Genomic DNA, 18336 nt, shown 5'->3' with positions numbered 1-18336 from the left:
GAACACAGTTTTTGTGTGTTGACTCTTGGGAAACACTTCCCAGAAGATTTCACCTCAATGATGCCAGTCTCTTCTGAACCACTGATTTCTCTGCGCCAGCTAATTAGCATCAATTGTTTCAGTAAAACAAAGGTTTTACTTCAGTTGTTCTGGTCTTTTGGTTGTTGTTTTTTGTTTGTTTTTGTGGTTTCTCAAGACAGGGTTTCTCTGTGTAACAGTCCTGGCACCTGCTTTGTAGACTAGGCTCTCCCACTCACAGAGATCCACCTGCCTCTGCCTCCCAAGTGCTGGGATTAAAGGCGTACGCCACCACTGGGGGGGTGGGGGTTGTCCCGTTCTGGTCAGCTCCAGCAGACTAGATACCACAGATTCTTGACACAAATGGCCCAGTAGAGTCATTGCTTCCCTCTGAAAATTCACAAGCCAGGGCTCCATCTTCTACACTGTTCTCAACATTCTTATCTTCAAAGCTCTGACAGAACAGCCCACTGACTCTCAATACTCAATGGCTCTTCTAACCCAAAGTTCCAAAGTCCTTCCACAATCCTCCCTAAAACATGGTCAAATCGGTCACAGCAATACCCTATGCCCATCCATCCACTCCACAGGTTCTTTCTTTCTGGAGAACACCAATAATAAAGTGGACAATATCTCCAAGAGGACACACACTTTAAGCTAAAACTTGAGGGCTAGTGGGAAGTAGTCATGAAAACAGGCTGCCGAGAAAATGTCTGAAGACAGCAGAGAATGCTTCAGCAGCCCATACAGCAAAACTGAATCAATGCAGAGGTTAGCATGGCTCTGCATAAGAATGACAGGCAGATTCAGGAAGGAGTCCATATTTTTACAACTTTGTGACATTTCATTCTTTGGGTTTTAGAAAAAAAAGTTTTAAGGCAGTACTTGCCTCTCAACTAGACTATATAACACTGATTATACATTTTATTCTCCTTGCTGAGAATCTACAGCTTGGATGTTTTCATCCAGAAAAACTCCAAATCAGGTCAAGGTAGGAATTCCACTCTGAACTAGTGAGTGATGGGAGAATTCTAGGAACCCCAGATACTTGGTACCTGGGCTCTCACTAGGCACAGCCTATGGTCCTGCAGTGGACTGGGGGCATTTGAAGTGTGCTTGCTTGAATTTCTCAGAGAATTCCTCTTCTGATGATGGAACTAGGAGTACTCCTATATCCTGAAGAGATACCCGTTGGTCAGAAGGTAAAGAGCTGTGGACAAACATTTAAGAAAGCAAGAACTTCCTAGCGGTAACCCTTAGTCACCGCTATGACGAGACACTGTATGGCCCTTTTATGACACTATCCATATTTAGACTGAATCCACAAAGCAATGAGCATCATTCTCTCTTCACTGATGCAGATTAGGAATACCTGGAGCATCACACTGAGTCCTTAACACCCCAAGACACTACTGAGAAGCAGGAATAATGCTAAGCACCTGGCCACATCTGCATTTAGTCCACAGCACCAAATGCCCCTTTTTTATCTGACCTGGTGCTATAGAATAGCTTCCCTGGTAGAAAGAGAAAGCACAGAACATGGAAACAAGTAAACTCAAACTCAGTGTGGCTGACACTGAAAAAGGAACAGATAACTGAAAAGAAGAGCCAAGATATCTAATGTGCTTCAATGACAAGGCAGACAGCCTTCACTTCCTTCTTTTCAATCCCTGTAGGTGGGACTGACACTCATCCAATGGCTCAGGAAAGGATCGACCAGTGTTCCTTGAGATACACCCCTCAAGGCTCACATCAAATCCATCAATAAATCCTACTGGCTTTCCCTTCAAAATACATCCTACAAACCAAATCACCTGCATTATTACCATCCTCTCATTTGGGATACCACCAGCCTCCACACAGGCCTTGCAGTCTTACCCTACTGAAGTGAGTTCACCACACAGCTGCCAGTGAGCTTTTACAAGTAGAAATTTTATGTCTGTTCTAGTGTGACCCTCCACTTCTAACAAAATCCAAGCCCAAATCAAAAGCAAATGCCTCCAAACCCTCAAAATTCAGACCATCACTCTAATTCTCGGACTACCACTCGCCCCTTTACTCACAAAGCGGGGGGGGGGGGGGGGGGGGGTGGGGGGTGTCTCCTTCACTTCCTTGATCAGTGTTCTCTCAAATCTTCACATGACTGTTCAAATGTCGTTTCATCTGAGGTCTCTCTTCACTACTTTATCCTACCTGATGAGCCACTTCTTCAACAGCACATCAGTTTCAATATTCTGCTTTCTTAATCTTCATAACAATAAATTTTATGGTAACTGTTTACTTGTGTACATGCTGACTGTGAACTTCACTAGTATGCCAGCCTCTGCAACTCTGCCTAGGGCATTTCCATTTATGAGAATAAAAGAATGAAAATCTGGAGATGGACACATCTTAAGACCATGACAAGCCACTATGATTGATGTATTAAGGAATCTATAACTTAAACAAAAACCATTGTGGATGGATTTTCAACACGGTTTGCTGTGAAAGAGCCTTCAGGACAGCAAGAGCGGAAGGATGAAGGCGTGCGTGGGCAGGCCCTGTAGGAGAGGGAGTTGGGGAAGGGGTCCGGGGCTGCAGGTGTCCGCTCCCGGGTGAGCCTCTCCAGTGACCCACTCGTGCAAGCAGCTCCCGTCGCTGCATTCACTCTAGCCCCACGTCTGCACGGCCTCTCATACCCCAGTGCTCCGCCCCCCCCCCCCCCCCCGTGGGCTGGCACGCGGGTGTCCCCGTCCGGGCACAGCGGCCGACGGCCTCAGTGAACGCTCGCCTGTGGGATGCAGGGTGCACAGGGGGCTGAGGAGCGCCAGGAGGAAGGTCACGGAGCCCGCACCCTCCCCTCCCCCAGCCCGCGGCGGCGCACCCACACTCACGCGCGCCGGCTCCCGAGTCCGCGGGCCTGACGGCAGAGGAGAAGGTGCGCAGGCCGCGCGCGCCGAGGCACAGGATCTGCCTCAGCTGCAGCGCCGCGACCGCCATGGCTGGAGAACGGGGAGCCGGAGGGGAACACGCCGCCGCCGGGATGGGGCGGGGACCGGAAGTGCGTAGAGTGGGAACGGAAGTGCACTGGGCAAAGGGGGCTGGGGGAGCGGATGGGGGTCTCTGACCCTCAAGTCTCGCGGTCTCCGTCTACTGCTCTGTTTGTTTGATTTTCTTAAACAACGGCATTTTATGTATATTGGTGTTTGCTTGCGTAGCTCAGCATCATGTACCTGCATTGCCCACAGCGGCCAGCAGAGGGCATGGAATTAGAGCAGTTGTGAGCTTTTTTTTTTTGTGGGCGCTGGAAATTGAACCTGGTCACCTGGAAGAGCAGCCTCTGCTTAACCAATGAGCCACCTCTCCAGTCCCATTTTTTTCTTTCTTCTATTTCCTTCCTTCCTTCCTTCCTTCCTTCCTTCCTTCCTTCCTTCCTTCCGTTTTTTGGTTCTTTCGTTCGTTTTTCCTTTTTCTCTTTCTTTTCAATCATCCTGCCCCAGTCTCTCAAGTGCTGGAATTATAGGTATGGGGCATAACACCTAGCTTTACACTTTATATATTTTTAAATTACGTGTGTGTGTGTGTGTGTAGGCCCACACTAGTAAGAGAGCAGTTTAAGGGAATTGGTTCTTTGGTTCTCTCCCTTCACCACCCAGGTTCTGGGGACCCAACTCTAGTGGTAAGGCTCACCGCTTTACTGTTTCACCAGCCCTTATACTTCTTAAATGACAGCAAGTTTTCAAGCATAGTAAGTAACAGCATCTGGCCAGGAGGGGCGGGGGGCATGGCTGCATCCTCCAGCAGTGTAAAGAAATGCCCTTCTGAACTAGATTGTTTGAATTTAGATTTTGACCTGTCTTTTCATGTATTATTCCCGCAGAGCTGGATTCCTGGCACTGATGTGGAAAGGCTCATAACCTCTGGTAACTCCAGCTTCAGGGGATCTGGCTTCCATGGACACAGACAGACAGACAGACAGACACAGACACACACACACACACAGACACACACACACACACACACACACACACACACACACCACAGTTAAAAATAATCTTTACAAGAAGTAACCCCTTTATAGTATCAGTAGGCAAAGATTTTTATAGTGTAAAGCATGTATTACTTTGTCAGTTTCTAAACTCTATGTAATTTTTTTTACTTGGAAAGGATTTTGGAAGTGCAATCCCTCATTCATAATAAAAAATACCTTCTCAACTTTTTAAACTAAATAATTTAAAGTGTTACAAAGGCCAGGAAAAGGCCTTTGGGACACATGATTTGCATTTAGAGGGTCCTGTGCTTAGTTTAATGACCCTCTCCTGCTGACTTAAAGTTCATATCAAGTTCTGAAAGGGGGCTCCACTTTTTCAGTTTTCATTGATCCCTAAAGATTACATAGGTAATTCTAGGTAGAACAACTTTAACTACTGATCCTTCTTTTTAAATGGTCTTTTACTTCTTTTAAAGCCTAGGTTGATATGAGAGATAACTTTTAATAAAAACTAAGTTCTTTATAAAAAGTATGTTGTAGTTGGAGTTTTCCTGCCTGGCCCACAGTCAGGACAAATCTCTGTCAGGCCCATAGATGCTCAGACCCAACTGTAGAGAGCCGCGTGTAGCCGCACCCTAAAGATGGCTCTGGCTTCTACCCTCTGCCTTCCCGATGGCAAACACTCTTTAGGGTAAACAGCTCCTTATTTGGCTATGGCTGGATTCGTGTGTTGCTGGCATATGCGTGAACCTGTGGACAGTGCCCACGTGGCTGCTTGGGGTTGGCAGCCCAGCCCTACTTAGGTGCTGGGAGAGGCTTGCCCCAGGCGAGAGAGACACAATGCAATTAATCAAAGGTCTGAATAAACTGTGATGAGAAGGATCCCGGTGTCGCGTCTTCCTTGCTGGTCGAGGCGGGCGCGACACCCAACCAAGTAAACACACAGAAACTTATATTGCTTACAAACTGTATGGCCGTGGCAGGCTTCTTGTTATCTACTTCTATCTTAAATTAACCCATTTCTGTTAGTCTATACTTTGCCACATGGCTTGTGGCTTACCAGTGTCTTTACATGTTGCTTTTTTTGGCGGCGGCTGGCGGTGTCTCTCTCCAGCCTTCTACTTCCCAGAATTCTCTTCTCTCTTGTCCCGCCTATACTTCCTGCCTGGCCACTGGCCAATCAGAACTTTATTTACACAGAGCGCTATCCACAGCAGTATGTGAACATCCACTTCCAAGTATAGTGCAAATATCTAGGCAGCCTATTCAGCTACCAGAACAGCATTGGTTACATCATATGATAGAGGGAGCTACTAAAGAAAATATAGATGGTGATGGGGGGACCAGGGAGATGGCTCAGCAATTCAGAAGTCACTGCTCTTCCAGAGGACAGTTTTGATTCCCAGCATCCATAAGGTGGCTCACAGACATCTGTACTTCATTACAACACTCTCTACTGGTTTCCACAGGCACCAGGCATGCATGGGGTGCATAGGCATACATGCAGGCAAAATGCCCATGCATATAAAACAAATAAGTAAGTAAATAAACTTGAAAAGAAAAAAATGGGTCTCAACTGGGCATCGTGGCACACACCTTTAACCCCAGCACTCAGAAAGCAGAGGCAGGTGGATCTCTGTATGTTGGAGGCCAGCCTGGTCTACAGAGTGAATTCCAAGTCAGCCGGTGATGCACAGTCAGACCATGTCTCAAAAGGGAAAAAAGAAAACATGGGTCTCAATCTTGGTTGAACATTAAAACTACCTTAAGAGATTTAAAATATATGTCTTAGCCTCCTCACTCTGTGTTTGTCTATTAGTCTAGGTGTCTTTTGAACATTACTTTTTAGCATTATTTGTGTTTATATGTTTTTTAATTTAAAAATCTTGTGTGTGTGCACATGTACACATCATTCATGTGGTCTGAATTAGTTCTCTCCTTCCACCTTTTGAGTCCCAGGTATTAAACTCAGGTGGTCAGACTTGGAAGTAAGGCCCCTTACCACTAATTCATCTTGCCAGCCCTATTTCTGGTGGTTTTTTTTTGGAGGGGAGCCAGAATTTCAGAGTTTGAGGCAGGAGGATTCCAAGTTCAAAGCCAGACTAGGCAACATCTGTGAATAAACCTCTCCATTTATACTAACCCCCCCCCCCTTTTTTTAAAGGAACATGCTCATTGGATACAAGGCAAAAGCAGTTGTATACTCTATGGTGTTGAGTACAGTATGGTAGTACCTTCTCTTCTCAATGCTGTGGCAAAATGCTTGACCAAAGCAACTTAAGGAAGAAGCGGGTATTTTAGCTCACAGTCTGAGTGCATGATGGCAACAGTATTCTGAGGTTATTGATGAGCAGTCTCCTCAGTCAGAAAGCAGTCATGAATTCTGGTGCTCAGCTCTCTTTCTCTTTTTATTCAGTCTAAGGCCCCCAGGCCATGGGATGGTGCTGCCCACGTTCACCATAGTTCTTCCAATCTCCCAGCCATATCCAGAGGTGTATTTCCTTGGAAATTCTAAGTCCAGCTAAGTTAACTATTTGTGGTTAACCATAATCACAAATACCATGCCACTAGAGAGAGAGAGATGAAGCTATCAGCATTCCCTATTCCTTAATGTTAATTTTTTTGCAGTGCTGGGAGATGAAGGCCTTTTGTATGTTAGGCAAGCAATCTACCACTGAGCTTTATCCTCAGCCCGATCTTACTTTGTTTAAAGTTAAACTGATAAGTAATCATGTGCATTGCTACTCGTTTACTGCAATATTAAACATTGCATCTCATTCCAATTTCCAGAATATGACTGGCTTCTAGTTCTTCCTCATTCTAATTTCCTTAAGGAGGGGGCTTCAGCTGAATACATGTTTCAAGGATGGAAAAGAAAGGGGGGAAAGGCTGTGTACTCATTTCTTCCCTGAAGCAAAAAGGTGCCACAGGAATTACAAAACTTCCCCAGGACTTGTCTGAGTGACTACTCCTAACAGGAAGGGCTTAGGGACCACTGTTTCTTAAACTTGCAAGGTGTATTCACATTTGAACACAAGGCTCAGTGGATAGAAAACAAGAGCAGGCTCTGTAGCCTTTGCCCATACTGAAGTAACATCTGTCTGTGTTCTCTGCACATCCTGTGTGCTTGGCAGGAGAGAGACTCAGTGGGGCTGGATTAGTGCTAACCACCAAAGACTCACGATTTCAGATGATCAATAGCAGCATTACAAAATAAGGGGTTGTCATCTTTGGTTTTTTGTTTGTTTGCTTCTTTTTGTTTTATTTGTTTGTTTATTTGGACACAGGGTTTCTCAGTGTAGCTTTGGAGTCTGTCCTGGAACTCACTTTGAAGACCAGGCTGGCCTTGAACTCACAGAGATCTGCCTGCCTCTGCCTCCTGAGTGCTGGGACTAACGGTGTGCACCACCACCGCCCAGCCCCATCTTTGTTTTGTTATGAATTTGTGGGACTTTTCCTGCCTCAGCCTCCAGAGTACAGGTATGGGTCACACCTTCCCACTCCCTTCATCCTTAACCTTTGAATGGAAAAACCAGAAGGCATTAGGATTCTGGAAGAACTCAAATGGCACATCTCAGAAGCTTAGCAGAAGAAAGACATTTATACAGTGGTGGAGGCAGGAGTGGGACCAAGCAAAAAGGGTCACCAAAGTACCCTGGGAAGTGACAATGGCCTGTTGAGGATGGAGTCACAGAGGAAGGCCTATTAGACAGGCACTGTTGGCAACCCACTGGATAGTTATAACTGGATGCCCAAGTGCCTGAATAGGGTGGAAAGGGCTGGAGTCAATGGGGGAAGAAACATGCAACTTGAGAAAATCCAGCTCATGGATTGAGTAAGTAGAAATGGGAGAGCACAGGTTTCAGGTTTGACCTCATCCCTCCCTCAACAGTTGTGACCGGTTAGCAGTCCTCGTGCAAACTCTGTGCCTTTCAATGAGCCTGTCTAAATAAACAATGTAGAACAGACAAGTTCCAATGACACAGATCATAACATCAAATGCACTTCTTACTTGAGATGGCAGCCTAGTATGCTGCCTGGTTCCATCTTGCTCACGATGATGTCATCCAGCCTTGCAAGAGCCCTAGATTTCCAAACACAGACAGGACCAAGGCCATGGGAAGCCCTGCCAGAATGAAAAAAAATGTTTTTGGAGAGTGAGTGTGGAGAGATTTGGTCTACGTTGTTTGGACACAGGTTTTGTTGCACAGCCCTTGCTGATCTAGAAGTCACAATGTAACCCAGGTTGGGCCTCAAACTCACAGCCATCCTGCCTCAGCCTCCCCAGGGCTGAGATACTGTGCTGCACCCCCCAAACTGTTTAAGACCATGTTTCCAAGGGCCACACACTAGGGCACAGTTTAAGAAGGCAGCCACAGAGTGTGAGCAGGAGTGAAGAAGAGACAGACACGCACCAGCTTCCTTGCAGGGGACCCCTCTGTCATCACAGCACTTGCAGATGCTTAAGAGTCAAAATGACTTTGTGTACTGCTGGAAGAGTCGGAGCCTGAAGTGGAGACTTGACTTTAACAACTCATGACATGGGAATTACACACATCTTTGATTTGACAAACAGAAACAAATATCTATTTCTTATTAGAGCCTTATGCACAAATTATGAAAATATATTCAAATCAGTGGGTCCAACATGAGTTCAATAAATAAAGGCCATTATTCTTTGTAATATTAAGCCTAGATAGACTTTTAAGCAAAAATGACTGTTCTGTTTGAAAACACATTCCTTATTGTAATTACAGATATTGTAACAAGGAATTCTTTCACAGGTGACATAGTAAATCATGGGTGAAGCTAACACTCAGTTGAATCCTAAGTTAAATCCTTTGAAAGTCTTTTACATGCAGAGTTGCTGGGAAGGAGCATGAGTGGAGGTGAGGCTCAGAGGACCAGCCGTGGGAAGACTGGTACCCCAAATGTCCTTACACCTGCTTAGTAGTTGCTCCCCCAACAATAGCAATAACATTTTATGCTTGTGTTATAAGACTAGTTCAAAGACAACTTCTGTTTTGCATATCAAAATTTATGTATAACTTCATCATTTTCTCCCCCAAATTTTTATTTTTGATAAACAAAGATTAAATTTCCTCAAACACAGCTAGAGAGTTTTTTCCTTCCCATAATTGTGACACTAACAAGTTTTGCCCCAAGTAATCATTTTCAGTCAATGTGGGGGGTTAACCCCATCCTGCGGATTTTTTCCTGTTTTATCTTAAATACCAGTCACAGCAATACGTCCAGTTTAGAGAATGCTAATATAGACCTTGCCCATGTCACTCAGCCCATCTCTTTTACTCAGACAGTTTCCCAGCAGCTCCTTGAAGGAGATACAATCTTCTGCCTCCAGCACAAACTGTTCCACAGCCTTGCGCCCCGACAGATGGCTCTCCACCATCCCACTTGTGACACTCTCCAGAACAACACCTCTGATGGCTTTAGGCTTTCCAGGCACACTGAAGACGATAAACAGGCCCAAACAGTCCTCTCCCACCAAGTTACAGAACTCTGCCAGCTTATCAAATCTGCCTTTTTTCCAAGACTTCTCTCCCCTTGACTCACAGGACTTTGGGTCCCTCAGAGAAAGAGGAGAAGCCATCCTCAAGGTCTGCACTGCCACCTGAAGCCGTGTTTGCTTCTCAGGTCCCCAGAAGGTCCAAATCCAGTCTGCTCCAAACAGCAAGGCCTGGTGCTTGGTCATCTTGGTGGTGGTGAGCCACTCATCGGCCCCCCTTTCCTGGCAGAAAGCGATGAAGTGGACGAGGAAGATTTCACTCAGTGTACTTGCTGCAAGGCTGAGTCTGCTCAGTGGATACTCAAACCCCAGGTACTCCTTTACCTTCTGTGCTGCATGGGCAACAGCTGCACTGACTACCTCACATATGGCAAGAACCTCCTGACTGTCCTTTGGAGCCACCTGCTGCGAGATCTTTTGCCCCATGTTCCCCCTGCACCAGTAGATGCTCCTCTTAGCTCTCAGACATGTGACTGTCACCGGGAATTGCTTCTTTTTCAGAGGAGATATCCTTCATCGAAGCCAAGTCTGTTAAGACTGTCACCAGCTTCCTAATGTCACAGCTTCTTTGGTGTGGCTAGCCATACAGACCTGAGGTTAGACAAACATGTGAAGGAGGGTTTCCTGTTTGCCAAATGGGTGTGTGGTGCTCAAACAGATTCCTGCTGCCTGTCAAGTGACAGATGACAATTTCACACAAAACACCTGTTCCTCTCCAGGTTATGTTCAAGCTACTTCTGATCTTTGATAAACTCTTCTTAGATGTGGTTTCTTTGTCCAGAGTCAAATGAAAACCAGTATGTAAGTGTACAGGTTGGAGTCATATAGCCTTTACTCTAACCAATATCCCGTTTGCAAGCCACTTCTGTCCTGACCCTTCATTCCCCAAGTATGTTTCTCATGTTTCCTTTTAAATATACTTAAGGAGAGATCTCAATTTGTTTGTGATTCATGCTGCGGACTCAACTCAAGCAAACATATGCAAGTTTTTAAACAAGAGCCTGTTTTTCTACCAGAAACCAAGGCTTTGTTATTCTGAACAAAGTAATATTAAATAATGACAATTTAAAACACAAGGCAGTTATCAATTGACTTTATTTCCTTTCATAAGGTAATGCCAACAGTGCATAATACTTTTGTAAATAAAATATATAATCAAAAGTTTTTAACTTTATCACATATCATCAGTTGTTACATTGTCCTTAATAAAGAATACTTGGCATCTGTAACAGTCTGCTCGTATTTTCAACCAGATTCTAATATCAAATCGAGCTTTTCAAATGGTGATATTTATTCATATTCAACTAAAACCCCAATACAGGAAGCCAATACAGTCACCAAATCATGAAGGGGAGCATTCAAAGGAAATCACTGTTAGCATCAGATAATTTTAGTTAGAAATAAAGAACAGTAGCCAGGTGGTGGTGGCACATACCTTTAATCCCAGCACTCAGGAGGCAGAGGCAGGTGAATCTCTCTGAGTTCAAGGCCAGCCTGGTCTATAGAGTGAGTTCTAGGACAGGCTCCAAAGTTACACAGAGAGATCTTATCTCAAAAAACAAACAAACAAAAAAAAAAAAAAAAAAAAAGAAAGAAAGGAAAGAAGAAAGGAAGAAAGGAAGAAAGAGAGAAAGGAAGGAAGGAAGGAAGGAAGGAAGGAAGAAAGGAAGGAAGGAAGGAAGGAAGGAAGGAAGGGTGAGCAGTGTTACAAGCTTCACAATGAACAGCTTCATAACCTGCTGAGCATATAAAAGGAATACAGCTGACATTTAGAAATGGTTATCACCAAGTCTATTACCATAGACTGAACTGCCCACCTGTACCCCAGTGTGTGAGCTCCTGTCTGTAGACAGTGTGTGTAGCCCTGAATGAAAAACAGATTGTCTCCAACACTGCTAAAAACACACAAGAACAGCTGTTTTCAGCTTTCTATTTCTTTACAAAGGGCTTTTGGGCCTTGTATTACAGAAAACATGAGCATATGCTCTTGGACAGAAAAACCATTAGAAAACATTCTGTCGCTTCAGAGTGTTTGGATCCTGATTGAAATAACATGAAGCCCCACCAGGTGACACTTGACATGGCTAGGCAGACTCCTTAGTTCAATGCAATGGTGCATTTAGCAAAGAAGAAAATAAGAGATTTAACATGTAAAGGTTCTGTTTTGGTTTTGGTTTTTCCAAAGTCATTCTAACAAAAACTTTTCTGAGGGGAATATGAGTGCATCCAAAGGATCCATTATAAAGCCAATGGAGTCAAGATTAAAGGTGAAGCTTCTAAATTGCTCTGCAATTTTGTGAGAATCAAAGAAGTGTATGTCTGAATGATTAACACTGTTAAAATTTATCAATGGAGGGAAAAAGAGGACTCTGATATCTTCAGGAATTAGCTGGTATACAAAAATTGAGAACACTGGGTTTCTTTGTTTTTAATATGACCTTTTGATTCTTGTGTCACAAAATAAAGGTTCTGTTTTCTATATACTGTATATATACACATATTTAGAAAAATATATAAAAATAAGACAGTCAGAGGCAAGTGGAGGTGCAGCTGGCATTTAGCGGCACCCAATGTGGTGAGCATTTGGATCTGGAGAGCAGCATGTTCAGCTTACATGGCTGCAAAGAACACTGATGTGGCCAAACCCTCCATCCTGGTTGTGAATGAAGCACTCTGGTAAAATAACCAACCTTGAATGCAACACTTTAAATAGAATATATCACAGACTTTACATTAAATAGAGGCAGAGCAAGCATACTTCCGTTCACCAGTGTCTCACTTTTCTCAGCATCTTCAGAATTGGCACCGTTCCCCTGCACTACAGTTCCACTTCTGAGTGAGCAGAAGTCGGAACAATAAACAATGCACAACCTGTCACCTGTTGTACATGCTATTTGAAAAACAATTGGAAAATGACACACGTGCTCCTGGTACTCGCCCAGGTGCTCTGGTCAAACGTTGGAATCTTCATCTGTGATGCTGGCACTTGGGGAGCGGGCAGCAAAATCTTTAAACATGTCGTCTTCCTTTAACATGTGCTGGAAAACAAGGACAGCAAGTTACACACCGAGTCATGAGCTCGGCACCACACACCTGCCAACAGGCAAGGGGGTGTTTGTGGCTTTGGATACTTTCAGAATAACATTTTCAAGTCCCTGTACACACTTACTGTGAGATTGTTGATGCCTTCGGAAAATGCACCTATCTGTCTCACTGTCCCTTCTGAATCTTCCATCTGTCAAGAACAAGCCATAATGTGACAAAGCCATTTGTACAATTTCAAAATTGCAGACAAATGAATTAAAGTAAGTACAAAGAGCGTAAGGGGCACCGAACGCAGCAGGAGCAGCAGGGCTTCTGTGCCTCAGCTTCCTCTGAAAACACTTCAAAGTCTTAAGTCAGTACCAACAAGAAAGCATGTCAAGTGCTTAGGACAGGACCAGGAAGTAGGCAGCAAGCTGTTTTTATTTTCAGGCATGTGAAGACAGCAGACTCGATGAGGGACAGTGTGCAAAGCTTCCATGGCACATCTGAGGGCTTACCTGCTCTAATCGATCTAAATCATCCTCTTCATACAGGCGCATGTCCAAGCCAGCTCTACAGCCCTTCTGGGAGCTACTCCCTGATGCCTGGCCCAGGTCCATTGGACAAACAAATTCCTCTCCGTCTTCGTGCTTCTTCTTCCTCAGATTCCCAAAGTTGCTAAAGGTCAGTTTCTTTGGCTTTAAAAGCAAACAAAAAGACACCCATAAATTTGATAAAAACTCCTATGACAAAGGACTAATAACACGTATAAGTTAATTATTTACTTCATCTCACAAAGGAAGCAATTTGGATGATCAAATTATCACAAGAAACCCAGAAGTATCCTGGAAACACAAGCAACACATAAATGATCTTGGTATAACTCTCAAAAGGTGCATCTCACTGTTACATGCCACAGGCTGGATATGTCAGAATCCTTTGTTTGGATTAGACAGGACTTCACACAATAGACTGCCTTTCAGGGATGAGTCAAATTTTGCAAGGCTATTTAATCTAAGATCAGTAAAAGACAGTGGCCCTAACTGGTCTAGTGGCATAGGCCTGCCAGCAGTCACAGCTACTTGGAAGCTGAGGCAGGAGAATCACAGGCTTCATGCTTGCCTGGGCAACTTAATAAGAGCCTGACTCAAAATTAAAACAAAAAAAAAATAAAAAGGAGGGGGCAGACTGGGGTATGAACGTCATGGTAGAGCACTTGCCCAATATGATTAAGACCCTAGGTTCAATCCCAAGTTGGATGATGAAGAGGGAAGGAAGAGGGAGGAAGGGATGGCAGATAATAAAGCTGTGACTATTTCGTTTGCCTATTCTGCTTCATAGTAGGACTGGTGTGTGGTAAAGGAATTCACACTCTTGGAGAGGAAGTGTCTACTGATCTTTGGCAGAGAAACTTCATCTTAGTCACTACACAGACCCCAAGGAGAAAGGAATCCCAAAGCAGACAAGGTAAAAACAAACAAAGAGAGCTTAGCATATGTTTCTGGGAGAAACATAAGTTGTTTTCACATTAAGGATGTAGAAACACAAACAGACAAGTTAATGTACGAATAACTCAAAAGAAGAAAAAGTAATATTCTACAACCCACACACCCTGGTACATAAAAAACACCCCAGGGTCTTTATGCATAGCTCAGACCAACCTTGGATTTGCAATCCTCCTGCCTCAGCCTCTTGTATGATGACAGGCAGGTATAACAATCCCTGGTTTTGGCTCTGTCCTTAAGATTTTTCTAACTTATAAACCAAACAAGCTGAATATGTGTAAGGAAAAAGCTTCCTAATATGTGTAAGAAGAAACCTTCTTAATATGTGCATAGAGAAGAAACCATCCTAATATGTGCATAGAGAAACTGCCCTAATATGTGCAAGGAGAAATCTTCCCAGTATGTGTAAGGAGAAACCTTCCTAAGTTGTACATGTAGAAACTGTCCCAATATGTGCAAGGATAAACCATCCTAATATGTGCAAAGAGAAACTGCCCTAATATGTACAAGGAGAAACCTTCCTAATACATGCAAGGAGAAGCCGTCCTAACATGTGCAAGAAGAAACCTTTCTATTGGTCATTTACTTATTAGCAGCACTGGAGACCAATCCAGGCCTCATACCTGCCAGGCATGTGTTCACCACTCCGTTATTCCTACCCAAAGTCCCCCTCTTATCCTTATTTACCAACAGGAAAGCAAAACCATTGCAATGGTAAATTGGGCCCAAGTCACAGTCCTGAGGTTTGGTAATACACTGACAACAGAAGCCAACATCGTCTTTAACTCTAATAATATAAATGACTTCAGCAGAAAATTTCAAACATGCAGTCCTTTAATTGCTCTTGAAATTCATAAATGTGTATATAGACTTTTAAACTCATTAATAAAACTGAGTAAATCTTAAGAAATGGAATAATGGAGCCTTTGCAAACATCACGCAATGATTAAATGCCACAAACTCGAACCAACCTTCACTTTGGCAGTAGCTGTTAGCAGTACATAATCTGGTAACTCCATGGCATCTCGCTTCTGGTGCTGGGCCTCAGCACCAATCAGAAGGTTGAAATGGGTGGCCAAATGTCTACGCAATAAGGTTTTATTTGGTGGAATGTTCAATAGCTGAGCCATAGTTTCCACATTAAAACGAGGCTCAAGAACCTGTAAGAAAAACTGCGATTGGTAAAAGGTACCACAGGTCATACATAGTTGTAGTGGAAGTACTTTATGGTTTGCAAAAGTACAGCTGAGGGCATGGACTTTGATTCTTTTTTTAGATTTTTTTTTATGTGTAAAAGCATTTGCCTACATGTATGTATGAATACAACATGTGTACAGTGCCCAGAGGTCAGAAGAAGGTGTCAGATCCTCTGGAACAGGGGTCACAAATGGCCACTGGCCACCATGTGGGTGCTGGGAACTGAACCCAGGTCCTCTGCAAAAGCAGTCAGTGCTCTGAGCTGCCTCTCCAGCCTGGATTCATCATGCCTGAGTTAGTGGGCAAACTGGTGGTGTAGCCCAGGCTTCAGGGGATGATGCAGCAGCAGCAGCAGCAGCAGCAGCAGCAGCAGCAGCAGCAGCAGCAGCAGCAGTCTTTCTGTCCGGAATGCTGCTGCCACCTCTAAAAAACCACCCATGGAACACTGATGTGCAGAAATACAGCCTGTATCTGTATAGGAGTTTAAAAACTACGATCATAGGAGAGATGGCTGCTGGATGTTATTCAATACTAAAGAGCGGCGAAAAGAAATGAACCTAGTTCAGAGAGACACTAACGATGCTCTGCAAGAGAGATCCAGCGTAAACACGGAAGGGCCTGGACCAGGCACCTCAGGACCAATACAAACAACTGCTGCAGGATGAGTGTCCCTTCCCACAATGTTGGAACCAGCCTTTAGATTCTGGAATATCAGCATGAAGTGATGATTTCTCTTGGGGGTAGGACCAAATGACAACACAGATTTACTTATGCTTTGTATATGCACAGCCTCATGACAACTTGATGCCATTCTCTCGTACACAAGACCTGGTCTACCACGTAGAATTTTTCACTTGTGATGTGGAAACACCAAAGTCACAGGTTTTAAAGCAATGCAGATTTCAGATCAAGACTGCTCACCCTTTGGACTATAGGAAACTAAGCAAGCAGTCAATTTCAAATTGAAGAGAGCTTTACCATGAGCCCTCCATGGACACCACTGCCTCTGAGATTGGGGGCATATTCTGCCAAGTCCACGGAGCGTAGCCACTCCATCACGCGATGATTGGTCCACTGCTGAACCTCAGATGGGGTGATGCCGTTCTGTGAAAACAAACACATATTATACTTCAGATGCTAATGGCAGGACTGAGATACTAAACCTACACATGAAGTCTAACAGGTCTGGTCTGGAAAGCATACTATCTAGTGTCCCATGAACTATTCAAAGAAAAGGCAGAACAAGTGTTTGCTAATTTGACTGCTCTTTGAAAGAACTTATACCACAGATTCAAGCTTTTTTATGCAGTAGTAAGACAGGGTAAAGGAAATATCTACAGTGTCACTTTACTCTGTGGACTGAGGCGGCAATAAAATGTACAGCCATGAACAGGAGGAAGCAGAGAGACAACCTGTGGCTTTAGCGACAGTGGAGCCTCCATGGGGTAACAGGGAGGGACACAAGAAAGCAAAGCCCATGAAGTCAGGGAGTCAGGATCTGGGAAACCAGCTCTCTGCAGGTTCCAGGAGAAAGAGTTTACACACACGGATTGTCAAGTTCCTGTGTACAAACTTCTGTCTGAAACGCTGCTACCTCGTCAGATGGCCGCCTCCGAAGGCAGTTTGGCTCAAAGTTGTTGATCCTCAGGACTTGGATGGCCCTTTTGATACTGAGGTGGTGCAGCACACTCACAACCTTGAGGGACAGTAGGTCATCCTGCAGGGGAGAAATGAGGAGTTCACTGTGCTGGCCCACAACAGGGGCTGGGGCTCCCTGGGGAATCCCAGACTGTTTGTGATTTCAGGTTTCATTTAGTAACAGAACCTCTTTGCTGTTCTTCACAAATCCCTCCCTAGAACCTCAAATTCCTATTTTCCCCCAAATCTGCTACCTCTTTCTCACTCTTGCTGATGCTCTGATAGGACAGTGTCATACCAGGGCTCTGAAAAGCAACCAATGGTCACTACCAAAGATAACCTGCCATTTATTAGGGGCAGGGAGGGGCAGTCTCTTTGCAGCCAGGCTAGCTTCAACTCAAGATCCCCCTGCCTCCACTTCAAGAGCAGCTGAGATTGGGAGCTGCGGTGCTGGGCCTCGAGGAATCCTGCTTCCTCCTTAGTCCGCAGAACCCGCTCTGCAAGCACAGCAGACACTCCTGACCTGAAGGTCAGCAGCCACACAGCCTTCCCTTTCTCTCCACAGACCACTGAGCCAGAATGTTCACTTAAGATCAAGCTTCCTGGCCTGCAAAGTTCCCGGTCTGAGTTATGTGCTTCACATAGCAGACATGGTGACTGTTGGAAAAATCATGCCCCTCAGTGCAAGGGTTTGGGTAATAGCAAAAGAGAAAAGAAATTAAGACTTTTAAGTTTCAACACATTACCAATCAACTTCTTCAAGGAAACACTTTGGGCAGTCTGGGGCTCTGAAGAGCAATTTTAAACATGCCCAACACACCTAAACAAATTATTTCAGCAGTAGGTGCTTTCAGGGCAGTGCCAAGATAAATCTTCTAAACACACCCAGAGAATAAGCAGAGGGCTGCCCTCGTAGGCACACAGCATATCTTACTGATAACACATTTCTTGTGAAAAAAAAAAAAAAAGTCAAAGAAATTAACTTACCATAAAAATGGTTTTAAGGGTAAAAATTAAAAGTTAGTGGTTTATCCTTGAGGCTACTGAGCAAAAATTATTTCCTAAATTTTTGTAGGATTAATTTATTAAAGTTAGTGTCTTATGATAAATTAGAAAAGCATTTAACATTTTAATCTAAAATTGTGAAACTCATTCCAAACATTTCAAGTATACGCTACTTTCATTTAACTAAAGTCTATCAAATTAGGAAATATCTAAATGTATACCTCTGAAAATATGTCTGAAGAATTTTTATAAGGATTGCTTTCATATAAAACCTTTTTTAACGAGCTGGAGAGATGGCTCAGCGGTTAAGAGCACTGATTGCTCTTCCAGAGGTCCTGAGTTCAATTCCCAGCAACCACATGGTGGCTCACAAACCATCTGTAAGGATATCTGGTGACCTCTTCTGGTGTGCAGGCATACTCACAGAACACTGTATACATAATAAATAAAAT

At 44.0% G+C, this 18336-nt stretch overlaps 3 protein-coding genes and 1 pseudogene across 12 annotated transcripts in view; 1 reads left to right on the top strand and 3 right to left on the bottom strand.

Annotated features, from left to right (window-relative positions):
- Mrps35 (mitochondrial ribosomal protein S35) overlaps positions 1-3047 on the bottom strand; it is a 38171-nt gene extending 35124 nt beyond the window's left edge. Inside the window, exon 1 of the mRNA XM_036182235.1 lies at positions 2892-3047. Coding sequence (XP_036038128.1) covers positions 2892-2997 — 106 coding nt within the window. The 5' untranslated portion in view covers positions 2998-3047. The remainder of the gene's footprint in view (positions 1-2891) is intronic.
- Positions 748-846, top strand: LOC118580953 (annotated as a pseudogene).
- Positions 3048-9245: 6198 nt separating the features above from the next.
- On the bottom strand, positions 9246-9941 carry Rep15 (RAB15 effector protein). Its single transcript, XM_036180677.1, has one exon. It carries the CDS (start codon positions 9939-9941, stop codon positions 9246-9248), a length of 696 nt encoding a protein of 231 aa, XP_036036570.1.
- Positions 9942-11165: 1224 nt separating this feature from the next.
- Positions 11166-18336, bottom strand: part of Ppfibp1 (PPFIA binding protein 1) — a 153361-nt gene continuing 146190 nt past the window's right edge. For all 10 annotated transcript variants that reach the window (XM_036180858.1, XM_036180861.1, XM_036180863.1 and 7 more), the window contains 6 exons: positions 16836-16958; positions 16220-16345; positions 15016-15204; positions 13058-13237; positions 12685-12750; positions 11166-12553 (listed from right to left, as the gene is read on the bottom strand). In XM_036180858.1, coding sequence (XP_036036751.1) covers positions 12467-12553; positions 12685-12750; positions 13058-13237; positions 15016-15204; positions 16220-16345; positions 16836-16958 — 771 coding nt within the window. In that variant the 3' untranslated portion in view covers positions 11166-12466. The remainder of the gene's footprint in view (positions 12554-12684; positions 12751-13057; positions 13238-15015; positions 15205-16219; positions 16346-16835; positions 16959-18336) is intronic.

The sequence above is a fragment of the Onychomys torridus genome, chromosome 3, assembly GCF_903995425.1.
Source record: "Onychomys torridus chromosome 3, mOncTor1.1, whole genome shotgun sequence".
In the NCBI taxonomy this organism is placed as follows: Eukaryota; Metazoa; Chordata; class Mammalia; order Rodentia; family Cricetidae; genus Onychomys; species Onychomys torridus.
Note: the sequence above shows the minus strand (reverse complement) of the source record. Positions and strands in the feature narration are given on the sequence as shown.